Raw genomic sequence first — 21,924 nt, 5'->3', positions numbered from 1 at the left:
TGACATTGTATTGTTGTGGACACTAAAAACTGGGGAAACTTACACTGTGTGCAGAATTATTAGGCAAGTTGATATTCTGGTCATATTTTGTTTCCAAGAACATTTTACCAATTCCGAACCACATCAATTTTAATAACTACTATTGATTTTGTATTTAATAATTTATAAGTGATATATAATGGTCCATGAAGGCTGATAGTCAGAAACTTCTTATTTCAGGTGTGTAGAATTATTAGGCAGGTTTTCCTTTACAGATAAAATGAGCCAAAAAAGAGATTGAACTCAAGAATAAAAGTTAAAAAAATTATTAAATGCCCATGAGAAGGATGCAATACTAATGCAATAATAGAATTAGTAAAGTTAAGGCATGACCATTGGGCAGCGAAATGCTCATTGGGTCAGCAAGGTCAGAAAAAACAGGTGGAGAGGAAAAGACACGTTAACTGCAAAAGAATTAAGAATTAAGGTGAAGAATTAGGTGAGAAACCATCAGGAACCATTTAGTCTCCAGCACCATCATTTTCCAGAACTGCAAGCTTCCTGGAGTCTCCAGAATTACAAGGTGTCAGGTTCTCAGAGACTTTGCTTGGGTAAAAAATTATTTAAAATGGCCCTCACTTAATAAGAATAACATGCTGAAGTGTTGTGAAATACATGAAGACTGATTTTGTATAGGCTTTATGGACAGATAAGTTGTGAGTGACTCTTGAAGGACCAGCATCACATCCTCTTGTACCACTGTTTGAAGAATTTATCTTCCAGAATCTGGCAGTACATTTTGGGAGCTCATTTTAGTTCATCTCCTATCCTGAAAAGTCTGTCTTGCAGGATTGATTAAAAATGAGCTCCTAAAATTTACTGCCAGATTCTGGAAGATAAATTCTTCAAACAGTGGTACAAGAGGATGTGATGCTGGTCCTTCAAGAGTCAGCCTTCATGGACAATTATATATCACTTATAAATTATTAAATACAAAATCAATAGTAGTTATTAAGATTGATGTGGTTTGGAATTGGTCAAATGTTCTTGGAAAAAAAATATGACCAGAATATCAACTTGCCTAATAATTCTGCACACAGTGTATATGGGAGCTTTGAAATCATTATTATTTTAAGATTTGCTTATTCATTTTAGATTAAGTCTTTCCACCATGGACAGAATTTTTCATCATTTCAGACAACACTTCCCGCCATTGACAGAATTTTTGACAAAAACATGATTTTCTCAGCTTTTTGTTCAAAATGTTGCTTTCTTTTATGAAACTTACCCATATTCAAGCGGTGATGAAAACAGAACGCATGAAGCTAGAATAAAACAGGTTTTTAAAAGCAGAGGCTTTGTTCTTTCTTTTGACAAAACAACAAAATATTCTGGGGGCCGTGAAAACAATAAAAAATGCTGGCAGTGGCTAGCAACTGTTTTTAAAAATGCTAGTAGGGAAAAAGTTAAAATTCTGAGAACAAACTGTTTTCATGTTTTACTTTAACTTTTATGCCAGCCTTGATGAAATGACAAGGTTGAATAAAACAAACTTTGATTGGTCGCTTTACATGCCAGTCAGACAGTGTCTCCCTATGAAAGTAGGCAGTCCTTGGCTATAGAGCCAAGACCTTATGTCATCAGGCAAAGGTGTGGCTATGCAAGACTACTAAAAAACTAAATTAAAATAAGGTATTAACACAATGTTTTTAATCATTTCAATGTGTTTTCACTTGTAATTTTACTTTATTACTGTAATTATGAATAACAGCAATGCAAAATTATGTTCTAAATTGGGAGACCCACTCACGTTGGTCTGATCCAAGACATGGTGACGGGGCTCTTGAAGGGAAGTTCATCAATGATGCCATTGTTCCTTAAGTCAAGAGGTGTTGGTTTTGCTGCAAACCAAGACAAACAATCATCTTGTTTTATAAGTAAAAGAATTGTGCAATAGAAATTTGTATAATTAATCAATCTGTTCTTCTAATCTTTATTGAATTTTCATGTTTTCAACAAAGACAGAAAATAAACATGAGAACTTGTGTCAGCGCCACTCACCTGTCCGGTTGGGTTTAAGGTTGCGGTTAATCGGTGGTGGTGTGACGTCACTGTGTCGGCCGGGTCGGAGACATAGTGATGCTGTACTGCCCTTCCTGGCCGGCAACGTCGCTGAAAATCCTGGGAAATCAAAATGGTGAGGACCTGGGCTCATGGGAATATAATTATTTTTAGGACTGTCAGCCAGGGCGGCACTGAGAGGGGAGGAGGACAAGCCGGGATTCATGGGTACATAGTTATCCTCAGAGACGGCACTATCGGAGCGGGTCAATGGGGCTTTAGTTCTCTGTAAAAGAAAGAAGAACAATCCAGCTTACACAGTTTCCAGATCAGTGGTGGAAACCACTGTGACACACCATTTGTTCTTGTGTAGTTTGAATAGACTTGTTATTGTCAGTCTGTGACTCTGTGAGTTATGAGGTCATTGTCAGGAAATGGTGCCATTTGTGTCTTTATGACTTACTACGGATATAATTAACAGGATACTGAACTTAATCACATTATTTGATAGATGTGACTCTTAGTCGCATTTAATGTGCAATGCCAAAGTTTTTAATTTGTAAGTCATTGCAATTACAGTGTAATGGTTACACAGAAATTTTCAATACAAATTATATTAAACATTTTATTTAAAGGGATGGTTCACCCAAAAATTAAAATTCTGTCATTAATGACTCACCCTCATGTCATTCCAAACCTGTAAGACCTTCGTTCATCTTCGGATACAAATTAAGATATTTTTGATGAATTCCGAGAGCTCTCGGACCCCATAGACAGCAAGGATCCTAACACGATCAAGGCTCAGAAACGTAGCAAGGACATCATTAAAATAATCCATGTGACATCAGTGGTTAAAGCTACGAGAATACTTTTTGTGCGCAAAGAAAACAAATATAACAACTTTATTCAACAACTTGTCTCCTCTGCGTCACCCTATAGCGCCATTTTGGAGAGTCTCACATACTTAAACAACTGTTTACGCTTTGATCTGAACGTAAACAATGTATCCACATACATATGTTGTTTAAGTATGTGAGACTCTCCAAAATGGCACTATAGGGTAAAGTTATGTTTGTTTTCTTTGCGCACAAAAGTATTCTCGTAGCTTCGTAAAATTACGGTTGAACCACTGATGTCACATGGATTATTTTAATGATGTCCTTGCTACGTTTCTGAGCCTTGATCGTGTTAGGATCCTTGCTGTCTATGGGAGGGTCCGAGAGCTCAAAAATATCTTAATTTGTGTTCCAAAGATGAACGAAGGTCTTACAGGTTTGGAACGACATGAGGGTGAGTAATTAATGACAGAATTTTCATTTTTGGGTGAACTATCCCTTTAAATTTACTAGTTGGCACAAAGCTAAAAGTAATATGTTGTGTTGCACTGATATTTGTACATTATTAGATATTTTTGCACTGCCCTTCAACCCTGTAATGGTCTAGCCCAAAACATTTTAAATGTAATATAGTTCCCTCCACGGGTCTATGGTGCTTATGGCCCTGTTACTTTCAGATTGAGGTTGAAAAATATGACGTAACGTCTTGAAAGTTCAGAAGTAATCTTTTCAGAAATAAGGCACAAAGGCACCATTTGCTTGTGAATGACCCTTAGATGTAGATATGATATAGAAGCTGCTTTACCAGGTATGAGCTGAAGCCATCATTTACAGACTCCACTGACTGACCAGAATTGTTGAAATAGACTGGCCTTTGGTGACTGCTGGTCTCAAAAGAGGATCCTAAAACACATGAGCAAGTACAAAAAATCCACGTAAAAACAAGTCCACCAAGTAAAATGTTTACCTCAAGCCTGAGTTACAATCAAAGGAAAAGTCATGACACATGAGCTGTTCATTCTGTACAAATCCAACCGGATTTGTAAGTGATGCAGCATTCAATTCTGTAACACCTTCACACAAAGGCATTACTTATGTGGCTATTTTCTGCATATTCCGCATTGCCTGCCAGTTTAACTCTCTGGAAGCATGGCTACCGAGCACAGGTGTGGGAATCAGGCGAGGATGGTCAAAAGGTCACTTCCTGTTCCTGCAGACACACTAGTCTGGCCTTGCTGAGCCCAAACCACTAGGAAATCACTGAATTGTATCTGCTGTTTTTTTATTTTACTGCTTATCAGGCCGGAACAAGCCATTCTGGGGCTGCCTGCATGGCTTGAATTTCATTAGCCTCCTAGCAGAGCAGAGTAAACCTTGACCAGATTGCCTCTTGGTTACAAATCGGACGTACACATTCAGAAAAGAAACACAGAACGAAAGATAGTGGAAAGGTAAAAAAAACAAAACAAAAAAACAATATTGAGCTGAAAGCCTAAACTGGCTGCCTGATAAGTGTAGAGAGGTAAATCAATTGGTAATAACACTGATCTACAGTTGCGTAATGAGTTCATAAAGCTTAAGGAGCATTGGAGAAGAGGAAAGATGAGAGAAGAGACCAGATGAGATCAAGTGGAGAGACAAAATATGATGAGAGAAAATGAGTGAAGATCAGACTTTAAAATAAACAGGCTAAATTAGTTTAGCAAAGAGAAGAGACAAGACAACATGGCAAAAGTAGACGAGATGAGAACAAAGAGAGACGAGGAGACAAGACTAGACTTTAAAATAGACAAAATGAGAGGAAAAAGAAGACTAAATGGAACAAGAGTCTCTCTCCACACCTTGGTTCTTCGTTTTTCTTGTCTTATTCTTTTGTCCTCTCATTTTGTCTATTTTAAAGCATCGTCTCATGACGAGACAAAAAAGTGGACATAAAACAAGATGAGACAAACATACAAGATGAGAGTAGAGACAAGACAAAACTAGAGAAGATGAGAATGAGACAAAAAGAGAAAAGGAGAGATGGAAGGACAAAATGAGATAATAGGTGAGATGAAATGAAAGGAGAGACCACAGAGAAAAAAAACAAGAGACAAGATGTTAAAAGACGACAATAGAAAAGGTGAGAACAAACAGGAACTGAAGACTAAAATAAAAAGACGAAATGAGAAAAGATAGATGTAGATGAAACAAAAAGAGAGCTGAAAAGATGAGACGAGACCAGACGAAAAAAAAGAGAAGAGAGGAGACTAAAGAGAACGAAGCAAGAAGAGAAAAGATTAAAATAGACCAGCAGGAGAGACAAAGCAAGAGAAATGGTAGAAAAGACAAGATGAGAAGAGATGAGACGAAAGAAGAACATTAGAGAGACAGAGACAAATTGAGACGAGATGAGAATGAAACGGGTGGAGACAAAGTTAAAACAGACAAGATGGGAGGAGAGACGAGACAAAACAACAGGAAAGTAGAGCCGAGAGGAGAAATACAAAATGAGAAGAGATGAGAAAAAAAGGAAAGATTAGATAAGACAAGACAAGAATGAGATACAGTAAGAGACAAGATTAAAATAAAAAGACAAAATGAGAGGAGAGACCAGAGGAGCACAGAAACAGCCAAACGGAGAAAAGATACTAGACAAGATGAGGAAAGGAGAGAAGATGAGACTTTAAAATCAACAGATTAATAAAGCTGATCCAGACTGTGAGTGTATTACCTCTGTGAAGCTTGACGTTCTCCACCGCCGGCAGTGTGTTCCTCCTGGGGATGACGGACACTGTGGAGACCTCTCCATTTTGAGCCCCCACGGACAGCGGGCTGCCCCACCGTGTCTCTGAGCCCTGGCTGGGTTTGGGAGGTCTGGGAGGAGGTGCGTTTGTGGAGTCAGCACTGGATGGCATCAGGGCATTATGGTTCTTATCAAACGTGCGGGGGATCTGGTAGACGGAGCCAGGAATGGTGGGTAGGTCATAGTTATCGAGGGCCCGCTGCTCATTGGTTTGGGGGGCTGCTAGAGTGTTATTTGGGGTCTTATAGGTGTAGACATCATCTGATTCAAGCTCTGATGCCCCTTCAGAGCTGTAACCCCTGGGTAGAACATAGCAAGCGTCACGTGAGTCGGTCCGCGAAGGGGGCTGCTGATTTTTGCCGGGTTTGGGAAGGCTGTAGAAACCGTGAAGCTGGGCGCCCATGCCATTCAGACAGTGAGAGAAACCATGAGTGAGTCTCTGAACCGCTGAGTCACTGCCCACCAGAAGACTGTTGCGCGAGGCCTGCGAGAAACTGGCACTCCTTGGGGACCAAAATGACATTGGTTAGTTATTTATGATGCACAGTCAAACATTAGTTTATGATCCCTTATTTTCTCACACAGCCATTATCTACGACAGCCAAACTATTATTAGCCTTTGCTATAAATAATACTAATCAGTCATGCAAATGTTGACATGGCAAACTATATTTACGACACTGAACCAACCGCAGGTTGAATCTTTTAATATCAACCACAATATAACATCCGTGTCAAAATCTCATAAATTAATTGAAAATTGTTTTTGCATTGTCTTAAATTTACTCACAACTCACACTAGAAATGGAAGGTCAAGTCGAATGCATTGCATTGTGGGATACAGTATTGCATGCAATGTGCTCTGTATAGTGCAAATCCAATGCAGCAAAAACGTGCACATTATTCATACTCTATCCTATATAAAAAAGTAGAATTCTAATATGCTAGCCAAGGGGTCTTTAAAATTTGTTTTTTAATATAATTTATATATTATTTTGAATTGTATTAATATTTTAAAAACTTTTATTTGTATTTTTTGTTTTGCATTGTAAATTTAGTTTTAGTAATTTCATGTTTTTGCCTTTTTTCAGATATATATTTAGCTTACCATTAGTTACCATTTTTAGCAACATTTAAAAATATATATATATATTTTTTTTAGGTTTTCATTCAATATTTATATTTTATTTAATTAACAAACATTATTTTTAATAGATTTAGTAATCAGTAACTACACTGGATGCAAGTACACACAAAAAACAAAACCATATTTGTGTAATGTTTAGATTTAACCACTGGAGGCAGTGGAGTACTCTGTCTCATATAACAGACGCACAGAGGGTGTTTTTTTTTTGTTGTCTGCTGCACTGTTAGTGCATGATGATGTATGATGGAGAGTGTTTTATGACACTCTATATTGGGTAGTGATGATGGATATCATGGGCATTCCCCCAGTAAAACTGGCATGCCTGGTACACATGGGATAAAACAGAGTTTGTTTACTTTCTGCAGGTTTTAAGTCAAATGATTGTGTGAAGAGACTTAGTTTGGGGGATGAAATAAATGGTAGGCATAGTAAACCTTTGATGGCTTGATTATCCAGAGGCATTATAACACAATTCTGTTTCGTTTGGCATTATTTCACCAGGATTATAATCAAAGGAAGTGAATCAGGGTGAAATGACTGATGAGCACATCCTGTAAGTGAATCCTTCTGCAAACACTACAATACGTCACCGCCTGCTCCTGAATTTGTAGGAAGGTCTCATAGGTGTTTGTTTAAGGCAAAACACTTTCGCTTATGACCTAATAACATCAATTCTAACCCTGCAAAGATGATCTCATATCCCAGAGACAGATGACAAGAATTAAAACCGGTATATGTCTATACAGAGGGCCCCAAATCCAAATGCTTTTTTTTTTTTTTTGCTTTGCTTTGAGACATAACTCAAAGCAAAGCATAACTCATATTTCCATATGGTATGGAAATGACCATAATTCAGAAAACAAAAAACATTCCCATTACTTTAATTCAGTCTTAAATACAATCAGTTTGCTATGAAAGGCAATACAACAATGTATACTTTACAGTTTAAATAATATAAAAATATTCATAATTTTTTAAAATATATAATTATTTATTGAAATAAACATAACATTAATAATAAACATCCAGCAGACAACTGACAATTGAGGAATGCAGAGGGGTGTTTAGCTGCCATAAAAATGATGCTGCAATGTGAAAAATAAGCTAGGATCAGTCATTTATTGACAGATTTGTGTGCATTTAACACACATTGTATTCTGTCTTTTACACGAACACCACCAATGCATCAGCCTCCAGTCCACTGACATCAGCAACTATTTTCTATCATCATGGTTTATCAATATCCAGCATAATTTTCATTACATGATTTCTGATCTATGCTCGGTTCACTAGAGATCATACATCAGTACATGACAGCTCTTTATATGAAGGATGATTCGTGTCTGGATGCAGGTATATTAAACAAAGAAGGCACTCTGTATGGATGAATGTGTGTGTGAGTGGAAGAGTGTGAGATGGTTGAGGGAGCTTGACAGGAGCATCTCTGAATCATTGGAAATTTGAGTATTTTTAACAAATATCATTATATATTTATCCAATATTTAAATATATTCTGTTGTTTTAGGGAAATCACGCCACATGACATTGTACAACCTAAACTAACACTGCCTATCCTAATAAGGTCAAATTATCTGATACTTTATCTGAGACTTATTGACCTTGATATCAATTCTGCTTTTTCTACATGTTACACCGCTTGAAATAAAGTGCTTCCAGCACTGAAGACAATATCTAGTTAGTTTTTTTCGGTCTGTAAGCTATAAAGGGTGTAATATGAGCACATCTCCAGAGAATATGGCTCTTACCGTGCACTCTCACTCTTGCGGCTCATGCACTGATGGAGGAAGAGGTAGTCCTGAGGAGCACTGTTAGACAGAGTACTATGGGAGTGGCGTACAGGTATGTCGAATGTGAAAAGCATTGGCTGGCTGGAGTGGGCGGGAACAGACGTTTTACGTTCACCAATCAGCGGGGCCAGAGAGCCACCCAGATCATTAGCCAAGGAGCGGGAAAGGTGGGTGGTTGACGATCTCTCATCTATAAGAAGAAACAAGAAAAACAAACCTTTAGGAATTTGAGATACACAACCACTGGAATTTAGACAAGCAGTTTTGCTTTCATTTTTGTGCACCGTGAGCTACCTCATAACCCTTGGCCAAACACTCAACATTGTCACAAAAGCAGCAGGACATTGATCATCTGAACGTGAGACGTTCACCATATTTGATTTATTGACCCCAAGCAACATGCTGCTTTTTTGGATCTATAAAGTTCAATAATATTAGCCACGTTTCGTCCATTTTCCCGCAATGATCAATGAAGTCAAGAAAAAAAGTCAATTGATGGTTTTGACCAGTAATTTCCATGTATGCATTCCTAAATTCAGTCAAAATAGATGTCGTATCTGTCTTCAGGAGGACACCGAATCGGCATTCACAGAAGCCTGCAAGAATTATTGTTCTGAGGCTGCAAGTCAAGCCACTTGATTGGTATCTGTTTTTCTACGTCATCGCAGCGCTATGTGAACATCATGGCCTTTGCTTTGGGCTGTTTCTCTGTGACATCCCTGATTTGTACTGTACGGGTTCGCCAAAGAAAAATCTCAGGCCTCTGAACTTAAAATAGACTAGGCGGTGAGCCAAAACCAGGAAGTGCATATGACCCTCCTCCTACAACCACTCCAATCTGCCCCTGAGAAGGGCAGAGAGTAAGAGGGGAAAGAGAAAGACAGACAAAGAACGAGAGACAGAATGAGGAGGCAGAGTGGGCGGAAAAGCAGGTCTACTGCACTTGCACAATATAGTACTGCATACTTGCAGCAATGAGGAGCAAAGCTTCTATCCACACATCCTGGGAATTGTTGGGCACATTACACACTGAACTTTAACTATTGTGCTCTGTTCTAAAAACAGCTTTGCTCACAAAGGCAGCATTCTAACCATGAACGATTTGCAATGTTCTACATAGGCAGCAACACGGCTAACATGCATCATGCAAATTAATATGGACTCGAAGTACATGAGACTCAACTAACACATGGCTAATTTTTTAATGATCATGTCTCTAAGCTAATGTGACACTCTATTGAGCACAAGAATAACACTGCACACACAAATATTGAAATCCAAAAGTTTATGTCACCATGTTGCTGAGTTAACACAATAGCTTTATAGACTGAAACATACATACCACAGTCAAATCCCCATTATTTCTGTAGCACTTTATACATATAGACTGTCGAAGCATCTTTACAGTGATAAACACAAACATAACAGTATCAATTTCGGAGAGGATTGGCAGTGAAGTGATGCAACTAACGCTGGTAGGTCGCGTGACAGTACGTCCATACTACCCATATTCATATTATACAGAATGTACTTTTTAACGGTCAGGAAAGTGAGTTAAAATTCAAATGTTGTAGCTACTCAGACGGTATGTGATTTTGGATTCGCTCCAAAAGTTTGACATTACAATTTTGCCAAGTTAACATGATATTCTAATGAGCACAAAAATACACAGCACAGACAATATTGAGTTCCGAGAGTTTACCGTTAACATGTTGCTAAGTTTATGTAATACTCTAATAAGCTGAAAAATAAATAGCTCATGCAAATATTAAAATCCAAGTGTTTGCCAGTAGCATGTTGCTAAGCTAACATGATACATATAAGCTCAAATAATACACAGAACACAAAGACATGTTAACGTTCAACTTTGGAACTCAATAGTTGTGTGTTCTATGTTGTTTTTGTGCTTAGAGTATTTACAGTCCCTTAATAAGCACAAAAACTACACAAATACTGACAAATACACAAGATTTTAGATTTTTGTTCATGTTTCGTGTTTTCAGTTCAGGTCTATCTAGTCATGTTTATAAGTCATGTATTTTACTTTCAGTCATGTGTTTCCTGTTTCATGTCATTTGACTTCCTGTTCCTATTTGTTTCTCATGTCATGTTTCAGTGGTTTGTTGTCTTATCTAATAGATATCTTCTCTCATTGCTTCATGTCTATTTGTCTTATTAAGCCCTATTCACAGGGGATTAGTAATATCATATAGCGATGGCGCATATAGCGATATGACCCAGCACCCCAAATACTATCAAAACACTCCAACTCCATTCTTTGCGAAAGATGGATAAAAAGGTGCACAGAAAACAAAAACCTTGAAAAAATGACCCTGCCAAATCCTGTCCAAATCACAGAGATGCCGATTCGCAGGGGACTAATATTAATCACAGAACCTGGGTGTTTGGCGAAATATGGTTGGTCATTTGGGGGGAATTTTCACTTTACAAATGACAGACATGGCCGATTCGCACGGGATTAAGATCACGGACAACCGCCGAAATTATTACACATGACTACACTCTTAAAAATAAAGGTGCTTTACGATGCCATAGAAGAACCTTTTTGTCTAAATGGATCCATAAAGAACCTTTAACATCTGAAGAACCTTTCAGTTTCACAAAAAGTTCTTTGTGGCGAAAGAAGGTTCTACAGATTATAAAAAGGTAAGAAAGAGATGGTTCTTTAAAGAACCTTTGACTGAATGGTTCTTTGTAGAACCAAAAATGGTTCTTCTATGGCATCGCTTTGAAGAACCTTGTTTTTAAGAGTGTAGAGGTCACCAGGTAATACTCATCCTGTGCGAACGGGCTATAGTGTTCAATGTGAAACGGCTCAGTACAGACCAAATGGTGTATAACATAAAAATACCGCAAGAGCGATTAGAGAACAGACAGCTCCATATGCTTTCGAAACGCTCTAGCGGTACTTTGATGTAAAACACAGATCGGTCTGCACAGCGGCGCTTCGGGTTGAACACACCTTTATATTTAAGCCCTGCCATGGTACTTTGTTGTGCATTAAGGTACTTTATACTGTTCTTTATGTTCCACGTCAGGACATTTTTTATTGTCTATTTCTATATTGTCACTATTTTTGCATTGATATTTTGAGAGACTGAACAGAATACAAGTAGAAAACAATTTCTTTCTACTCAGTCAAACATGTTCCACTAAGTTTGTTGCAGTGCATTCTGTGATTAACTGCAATGCTGCCAGTATGGCCAAAATGAGGTCTTAGAAAGCAGCATAATTTGCCTATTGTTTGTGGTGCCTTAAAAATTGTCTATATAGGCAAAACTAAGTTGTGAGTTTAATGAACAGACTTAGTAGAGATGTTACAACTCTTCACAGTTCTGGTTTGTCATTGGGGTCTGATTGACTACTAGGCTTGTGCATGCAACTTGATAACAGTTCGGTACAGAGAATGGGACTGATTTTGGGTCATAAATAAGACCAAAATTGCTGCCTGGGGCACAGGGAGAGATGTACAGAGAGAAGATAGCCCTTCTTTTTTCCTGTCTTCTGAACAACAGAACACGACCAGGCCAGGCCACAGTGTCAGGGGTCTGCTGTAGGTCTTCAATTAGTCCATTGTTTCTCAGGAGCCTGAAGCTCCCAAGGCTACATGGGGCAGAACTCCTCCAGTTGCTTCAGAGAGCTCTGTATATGAGTCCACTAACCGCCATTTCTGTATTGATTTGGTGAAGAAGTGCACTCTGTGACCCTCCTCTGAGAGCGGGAAAGTGAGACGGGGGAATGAGGTGCTCAGATTGAGATGGTTCGCATCTGTCATGTAATATGGACTAATGCAATGAGGTAAAGGCATTTTAGTGCAGGGAATGGCATACGGCTGTGTTGCCTTTGATTATCTCGAAGCTAATCGAAAATGGAATGACAAGTAATAAGGAGACCCAACCCATGAAAGATCTGTGATAGCTCAGTGACAGAATTAGGATGAGTAATAGGCCTTCTGTTTCACATTGACTCGACCATGTCAAGGAAATAAGTTGATTGGTTTATTGGCTTCCGTTTAAAGAAACAAAAAAAAACATAATTTGGTTCTTAAAGTTGCTATGGAAGTTGTGACAGATCTTTTCTTCTGTGACATCAATCTGATTGAAACACATTATCAAAAAAAGAAAAAAAAGAATTGTAGGACAAGGAATTGGTTCTATCCATTGGTTTTTGATTGGATGGAAGCAGATTTGAATGCAAAAGTGTGGTTGAATGTAAGAAAATTTGTTTAATTAGACTAAATGATTGGACAAATCTGTCATTTCATCGGAAGATGAATTGGAATATGAGTTGACTGAAAATGGCAATGTAAAAAAAAAAAAAAAAATGAAACAAAACACAAATGGATGAATCGTTCACAGTAAAATTAATAAAATCAATAATCAATGCATTTAGAAAATAGGGCCAATTTTCATTCCATACAGAATTGAATAAAAAGAGCAAAATGGAAACGCATTTCTATACATCTGGTTATTATACATGGATTCGATTTTAACATTTAAACTTCCTTTTTTTATATATATAATTTATTATTTATTCATATAGCCATCTGGCAACCATCTAGCCCTTAAACAAAAGAAATTCATAAACGGAGCAAAGTTCGGGATAAATTTGAAATACTCTACAGAAACCAAAAACCTAAAGAGTGTTTTTTTAGTGACAATTTGCAAATATGCGGACAAGAAGCGAAAACTTATCCTGTCATTTTATACAAACAGAAATATCAAGATTAAATGTTTAATAAATTTAAAATTCTTAACTTAAACCTGTAAATACACAAAAAGTAATATTGAATCAATTTATGAAAATATATTTAATTTACATTTTACATTTACATTTATGCATTTAGCAGACGCTTTTATCCAAAGCGACTTACAGTGCATTCAGGCTATACATTTATTTATTTATTTTTTAATCGGTATGTGTGTTCCCTGGGAATTGAACCCACGACCGTTCCAAGGACAGAGGATAATGTAATATACATTGAATAGGTAAGACCCAACGATGTAGGGGGAAACGGGAAAACACGTTCAGCACAGAGATACTTTTAGGTTGAAAATGGAATACTGTTGAATATCGGAATGATTTCTGTGCTCCTTCAACCACCGACATTAGTACCATAACCAAAAAAAAGTTTATCACTCCAGTAGTGATATTAATAAAAGGCCTTTTGGAAGGAGTGACCGGGCTCACTTTCCTTCCAGAGCGGGTTTTTATGCCTGGCTGGTTAAAAGTGAAAAGCAATTTTCCTAACAGTGTCATTGAGAGACAGTACTTAAGGAAAAGTGCCTTCAGGGGTCGAGGGCAGAGTCCAGAAAATTGACTTCAGTTATGACTTCTCCACCACAACCTACGGCCAGACAAGACAGCCTGTTATTGTCTCCCGGGTCCCATGAACACTCAGACAACAATACGTCAAATCCCAAATGGCATGCCAGGAACCATTTGCATTCCTTAAATTGGGAGAATCCATTTTCCTTAATGAGATTGACGTCAACCCTTAATAGCATCTCTGGTCATTTTGGGGTTACTCTTCAGCATAATGGAATGGCTTATCAGGGAACAACAATACTGGTGGTGTTATGGCCCACATGTGCTTATCTATTCTGCCTTCTAGTATGTTAGTGCCCATCATAGCAATCTCACTAACTGTATGAGTCAATCCATTTAACGAGGAACAGGAAAATCTATACTGCACCATTTTCTATTTTATGTATTGCATCAGCATTGGTGTTGTTCATATTTGGGGTTTGGTGATTGTTCTAACTGAAAATATTAAGCTTTGGCACAATGTTTATGGGATGGACATTTAGGAAAGGTGCACTATTGCTTTAGGTGACTTACAGTTTTTGCCTGGTAGACAAAAAAAATACAATAGCTATATTTAGTACCAACTCAAGTCCAACTCAGTTGACAGAACTGGCATAATGTTGATTACCACACACACACAAAAAATAAAAGAAATAAAAAATAATAAATAAATAAATAAAAATAGTCTTGTTCCTTTTTAAATTTATATTTATCATTATTATTATTATTTATTTGTTTGTTTGGTAAAAATGTAGGTTACAGTGAGGCATTACAATGGAAGTGAATGAGGCCAATTCAAAAACATTAATATACTCAATACACAATATTCAAAAGTACAGCCACAAGCAGTATTGCTACTGTAACAAAAACTGAAATTACAAAAATAATTTTCTGTAATTTAAATAAAAGCTGAAATAAAATATAAAAATTAGATGAAAAACAAGTACACTTAAAAACCCCACAGAGGTAACATTTCAAATTTTTGTTTAAGTTTAAACACTAAGGGCCAGATTTACTAAACAAATTAGCGTTAGAGCGCTGATAGGAGGGGAAACTCTGCGTGTGATTTACTGACAATGTGCACATTAAAGAACACAGACGCAACCCGTTCATTTCCATAATGACCAGCGCAATCTACCAGGAGCAGCGCAAATTACCGCCTGCTTTAAGACATGCTTTTCTGGGCGTTAAATCATGGCGCAAATACCAGTAGTTTGACGAGCGCAAACGTTAGCAAATTGCATTGCGTGATTCATTTTAATACTCTCTTTCCATAAATTTTGCGTCTGAAAGGGAAACTCCTACAAATGCTTATTCTATACTGTCAGGCACAAAGATAACTGTGTCCACTCCTTTTCAGCACTAATTCTTCACTGCGCGTCTTACTAAAACAAATAAAATAAAATAATAAAAACCAACAGATAAATAACAAAATTAAATATAAAAATTAAAAAAATGAAAACTTAAAATATAAAAATATTTATTCATATTAATTAAAAATTAATACTACAATAGTATTTAAATAATACTAAAATAGCACTGGCCACAAGACGAAAACACTAAGCATGTTAACAATTTTATTGTGAAAAAATGCCTTCCTAACCTTTTTCTGTGTAAGGTTATATCCAATTTTACCACTATGCTGCAATGATAACACAACACAAACAGTTCAAATAGTTTAGTTCAAATAATTCACTAGTTTTAACAGAAAAGTTTTTTAAGGTTTTAACAGCTTCCTATTTGTGCTTTTAAATTCTCCAGTGTAAGTGCTCACCGTAACATTAAATTGTGCTTTTCCTTAAAAAAAAAAAATACAACACAAAACGAGGGAACAGTCATATTTATAGACCAGAATATCATAGCTAAAAACCATCTTTAATTGGTAACATTTATGGTTATTAACTGGTCCAAGTTGGTCCAGATGGTGGATCAGCAGGACTACCATATGGTGAGGCTGGGGTCGAGCTGGTTGACCATCTTGGTCAAGCTGGGTAGGACTGGTTAACCACTTCGGACAAACAACAATCAGCTACCATGTGCCAAAAACCACCTTATGCTAGTATGTTTTTTGTTTCTATCATGATGTTTAACATTACTTCATAGGGAACATACGGAAGCTATAACAGGAATATCCACAATAATTTCAAACATATTCTGCAAAAGGAATCTATAGAGAAAGCTAGGTAGACAAACTGAGAGGTTAATATGAGCATCATGTTCCAGTATTAGCCCCCAACCCCCTCTCATGCAGTCTCTGCATCATGTGAGCGCTGCTCTGACCACACAGCAACATCAATTAGACTCAGTAGCTCTGACTGATCAATTGGTGGGACAGCCGTGCTTTGTCAGGCCCAATACATCATCTGGTTTGGGGTGATTTCATTCCTACAGGAACTGCAGCCTCCAGTCTGTGCTGCATTTCCTGCAGATGTTTTTACATTAGCAGCATATGCTAAAGCTAAGAGATAAACAGAGGTCAGGAGAGAGCCAAAGTTCACCGCAGAAAGACAGTGTTTCATACAGATACGCACAGTGAGAATAACCTTAACGGTTTTACGTACAGAAGCTAGCGTTTACACACCTAACGCTAGTATAGCGCTGTGCAATTTTTATTTGTATTTTCTATGAAAATTATGGACTATTTGCCTGCCGTAATTAACATTGTCATATATAAATGTACACATTTAATAATCTATACTATAATTTAATAATGACGTCTACACTTATCATAATAACACAATTAATTTTATAATTTTTTTTATTGCATTTAATCAATAGCAAGTGCCATAGTTACTAACTCTCACACTTTATTTTGATGTGTTTTATTATTATTATTATTATTATTATTTTGCTATTATTATAAAAAAAACATCATGTGAAACTTTACGACAGTTTGAATCCTCTATTTCCATTTTTAAATTACTTCTCAATTCCTTTTTTCATTATATTTCTTGGGACAGTGTTTTGTGTTTATTTCCATATTACCCAAAATCCTGTCAATCAATCAATAAGTAGAACTTAATTTTTAAAAAGCAAAATATAATTACAGTAATAAATGAATAAATAAATGTAAAATTGCATTATACAATTACAGCAATAAATAAATAAAACAAAGACAAAAAAAAAAAAAAAGATTGGCACTTTACTTTTTGGCTCACCAATCCCTCTTATTTTTTAACCTCTTCACCTCCAAACACTTGTCATGTATAACACCTTTTAAGATTCAGTCAATTACTAACGGACAAAATCAAGTCAGGCCCTACATTTTCCTCATTAAATATTCTGTTACACTCGGGAATGCGTCACATTAGAAAGTAAAATGGTTTGCAAATGTATTTTTACATTGACTTTAAGCTGAACCAAGCAATAATGCACTATTTTAAGTGTCTCATCTTAAACTGAATGCACTTTGGGCCGGGTCTTGATGATCTCATTGTGTTTTCAGCAATATGCAGTACATCCTAGCAACCCTATGTTACAGACAACATGAGCTGTAGTACATTCTTGAAGCCGGGAACTGGAAATTGGAAGCGTTTGTGTCGAGGGAACAGTAGAAACTTTAATCTACAATGTACTCTATCATCCCTTAAGTATAATCTGGAGTGGGAGGGTTTTGCCTGTTTTGCCATCTTCACACCTGGCATTTCGTCTTCAAATAGAAAAACCAGACTCTCAAACCCACAATGTTAGCTGAATATGATTACTGCAAGTAAGCTTTCGAGCAGATGTTACAGCCTAATGGGACGAGCGTCATCAGAAGAGATGTAATTGTTTTCAGTTGTCATTGTCTGAGCAAGCCCTCTTTCATCTCATTTTGTTTGGTCAGGAATCACAAAGGCTTTGTGCTGAGGTGGCGACTTTGGACAGATTTCATTTGAGTTCTCTTTGACGTTTTGGTTCGCCTGCAATACAGCTGAGGGGTGATTAATCAACATGGACAAAATTTCATTAGGAAATGATTCCAACGCAAGGCAAGACACGACTACTGAGACGCTTGGCAGCTAAAAAAGGCAACTGTTTATGCGAGAGTATCAACACACAGAGAAGTCCTATGCCACACACAGTGTGTTTTGACTGAACATAAGCTCATGAATGAAAAGGTAAACAGTGTAAAACGTGAGAGCTGATTCTGACATGAAGTGCCTTTAGAGGAAACAGTGTGTACTTGATTACTGTGGGTTGCTTAGTCTCATCTGCTGACATTACCGTCAGCTAGATAACAGTGAAGGTTGAGGTTAAGGAAATGGAAATTTATTTTCTCTTCTGCAACTATTATACATTTGGTTTACAGTTCAAAGGGTTAGTTCACCCAAAAATGAAAATTCTGTCATCATTTGACTCACCATCATGTTGTTCCAAACATGTAAGACTTTCGTTCATCTTCGGAACACAAATGAAGATATTTGATATTTGAGAGATTTCTGTCACTTCTGTAGCAGTCTCTGGATCCATAGGAATGAAGTTCTTTAGTCAAAATGTTCATCATATAAAGCAAACGAGCCTCTTCAGAAAATTTGGACGACTCAATAGGATATGGATTCATTTTAAGATCTCTTTATGAATTTTTTTGAAGTGTCAAATGGCGTTTTTGACTCGGCTAGGCACGGTTCAGAACGGCACGGCTCACGTTTTGGTAACGGTACGGTTCGCTTGGAAACTCGGCCGAGGTGGTACTAAAAAAAGTACCTGGTACCAGCAGGTACTGTACCCAGTGGAAAACCCCTCAAAAGTGAGCCGTACTGAACCGCACCGTGCCATACCATGCAGTGGAAAAGCGCCAAAAGTGGTAGTTGTGTAAACACTCAAACAGAAATCTCTCAGATTTCATAAAAAATATCTTCATTTGGGTTGCAAAGATGAACGAAAGTCTTAAGGGTTTGGAACGACATGAGGGTGAGTAAATGATGACAGAATTTTCATTTTTAGGTGAAATATCCCTTTGGCAGACACTTTTATCCAAAGTGACTTACTTTGCTTTCAATGTACCCATTTACATTTTAGCAGTGCTTGCTTTCCCTAGGAATCGAACCCATTACCTTAGCGTTGTTACTATAGGACCATGATCTATTGTTTGAGCTATACAGAAAAACTAATTGCACTACCCGAAAACTAGATTTGGTCAACTACATATTTATGATATTTATGATTATATTTCTGAAAATTACATTTGGTCAACTACCGATATATTAGATATATTATAGATACAGTATATTACAGATATATTGATTTTATTTATTATTTATAATATAATATAATATATTTATATTTACAGTATACAAAATTTAAATTTTTATATAAATAATATAATATTTTAATTAATACAATTATTGGGATGAGGGAATATATCTATATATTAACGTAGTAACAGATACGATAGATAGATAGATAGATAGATAATATATTCTATTAATTTATTATAAATATGTATGAAATTATTGATATATTATATGAATTCTTACATAGGACTACAGAAAATAATAGTAGAATTATTTGGATGAGAATTAGAGAATTCTCTAATTCTCTCGTTTCTTGCTCCAATTTAATTTAATTTAATTTAATTTAATTTAATTTAAAATATATTTTAATTCAACTTTTATATAAATATATTAATTCAGGGCTTTTAGAAATTTTATTGGATAAAGATAATGTTGCTGAGACTTGACATTGTAGGGGAGAAAATGGGGGATGGGATCAGGACACAACACAGCTGGGATCGAACCTGAATCTCTCACATGAGCACCACAGCTCAATCATGTTCACTATACAGTTAGGCCACTACCTTTACCTTACATTCATATAAGTTATATGCAGTCACATAAGCAGACACCTGTTAATGAACATACAGCGTGATAGATAATTTAGCGATTTTCTTATGAGAGGCCAGGTGTCTCTTTCATAGGGAAGGAAATAGTTGGAATTCTTTAGAGCTTGGTGATGTAAATGCCACTATGATTGATAGAGGCTCTCTGCTCTTTCCATTTTCATTTTGACTCACTTTTCATCCACTCCTGGTAGCTAAGACAGATTTACATGAAGATCTACGAGCACACCACGCACAGAGCAAAATTACATCCGTCTTTTCATTCGTCAGTGACATAAATGTGATAACTGTGCTATTTCTGAATGGATGATCTCATTGGGCATTAACGGCCAAAGGTAATATCCCTGCACTCTAAAAATGCTGGGTTAAATACAACCCAGCACTGGGTAAAATATGGACAAACCCAGCAACTGGGTTGTTTTCAACCAACAGTTGGATTAAATGTTTAACCCAACCGCTGAGTCAAAACAACCCAATGGCTGGGTTTGTCCATATTTTACCCAGCGCAGGGTTGTATTTAACCCAGCATTTTTTAGAGTGTAGTATGAATGAAATCTGAAAGTGCTACATTTGTCATGTTGTCATTGTCATGTGACCTACCAGCATCAATTGCGCCGCTTCACAACTCCTCTCCCTTAGCCTCATGGGACAGTAAAGTGTCCATTAGATGCGCACTTCAGAATATTAACAGTAGTAGGCCATCCAAGTACTTTTCACTTACTGTTTTATGAATACTGTGAATTTAGTGACACAACTCATTTCAAATACTGTTTATCGCCTATACTATATAGTAGGAAAGTATGAAGCCAATGACTTCATTTCATTTAAAACTGCTTCCTGTTTGACTTCCTAAGTATGGTGAATTTTCAACTCTTGCTTTAATGCTAATAAAATTGTGACTTGTAACGCATTGTGTATTATAACATGGCTAAGCTGTGTATGCTGTAGAGGTCTGTGTAAAAATAAAAGGTAAAGTGTGTCTTGGGTCTTATTACTTTTTCATACCTAATATGCCGTATCAACTGTAAGTAGGTTGATTTATGAATCAAGCTAATCTAAGACCCCAAAGTGGGGCAACATGAAATCTGTTAAATTATTTCCCAAATTATTTTTTCCCCTTTTGAATGTAATGGGATTATTCTGTTTTAATGGTTACATTTAAATTTTAGTAATCAAAAAGCATATATATAAATAAATACACCCGCATGCATGCATATATTTAAGAAAAATGTTATGTTTATATTTTAAATATATTTACAGATAATATAAATTATATGAATAGAAACATATACACATGTAAATACATGTAAATATTTTCAAAATATTTACTGTATGTGTGTGTATTTATATATACATAATGTATACAGCACACACACATTTATTAGGTAAACAAAAACATTTATTAACTTTTATTAATCGCGATTAATCGTTTGACAGCACTATCATTATTATTACTATTATTAGAGGTGCATTCTACTGTAAAATATTAGCATAATTATGTCACAATTTCTTCAAGTTAAACCAAATATTTATTATGATGGGTTATCATGAAGACATTTGAGTTTCTGTGTGTACATGATATAAGGATACTGTAGTTTTATCAAATGAAATGCTGGTGAAGTGACTATCAGAGTAGCTCTGGAGATGAAGTTTATGTGCTCTCTTATAGATGGCAAATGATGAAAACTATATATTACTTAAATTATTCTGTTAATTACAACCAGAAGCAAAATTGAAATTAGACATGAAAACCTAATCCAAACCTGGCCCACAATCCAAGAGGTTGCCAGGACCCACTGGGCTCAGATCGGGTAACAGAGTTCAAGTATGCTGCTATAGCGATTAGCATGGGGATTCTGGGATGCTGAGCAGCAGAGCACTGAGTGGCATCAGCAATCTGACCCCAAAGCAGCATGGCGTCTCGTTATTTCAACAAAAATCGATAAGATTGAAGGGCATTTTGTGTGTGTATTTGGGAGGGGCCGTTCTCATGCTGCACTGGGCTGGGTTGCCCTTGTCTAACCTTGGTGTTTGTCCCATGAGCAGCTTGCCATCCCATCCCCATGCACCCCAGCCAAAACCTGACAGACAGATCAGAGCATCGATAACAGCCTGCTGCTATCGCACCATCCCCCACTGGAGCAAACACACACACACAC

The 21,924-nt window shown here is 36.7% G+C and overlaps 1 protein-coding gene across 1 annotated transcript in view; it reads right to left on the bottom strand.

Moving 5' to 3' along the window:
- gab2 (GRB2-associated binding protein 2) overlaps positions 1-21,924 on the bottom strand; it is a 65,236-nt gene that overhangs the window by 1,476 nt on the left and 41,836 nt on the right. Inside the window, exons 3-7 of the mRNA XM_058799634.1 lie at positions 8,575-8,806; positions 5,590-6,164; positions 3,682-3,779; positions 2,041-2,326; positions 1,790-1,880 (exon numbers count right to left, since the gene is read on the bottom strand). Of these exons, the coding sequence (XP_058655617.1) occupies positions 1,790-1,880; positions 2,041-2,326; positions 3,682-3,779; positions 5,590-6,164; positions 8,575-8,806 (1,282 nt within the window). The remainder of the gene's footprint in view (positions 1-1,789; positions 1,881-2,040; positions 2,327-3,681; positions 3,780-5,589; positions 6,165-8,574; positions 8,807-21,924) is intronic.

Source organism: Onychostoma macrolepis, chromosome 15 (genome assembly GCF_012432095.1).
Source record: "Onychostoma macrolepis isolate SWU-2019 chromosome 15, ASM1243209v1, whole genome shotgun sequence".
In the NCBI taxonomy this organism is placed as follows: Eukaryota; Metazoa; Chordata; class Actinopteri; order Cypriniformes; family Cyprinidae; genus Onychostoma; species Onychostoma macrolepis.
Note: the sequence above shows the minus strand (reverse complement) of the source record. Positions and strands in the feature narration are given on the sequence as shown.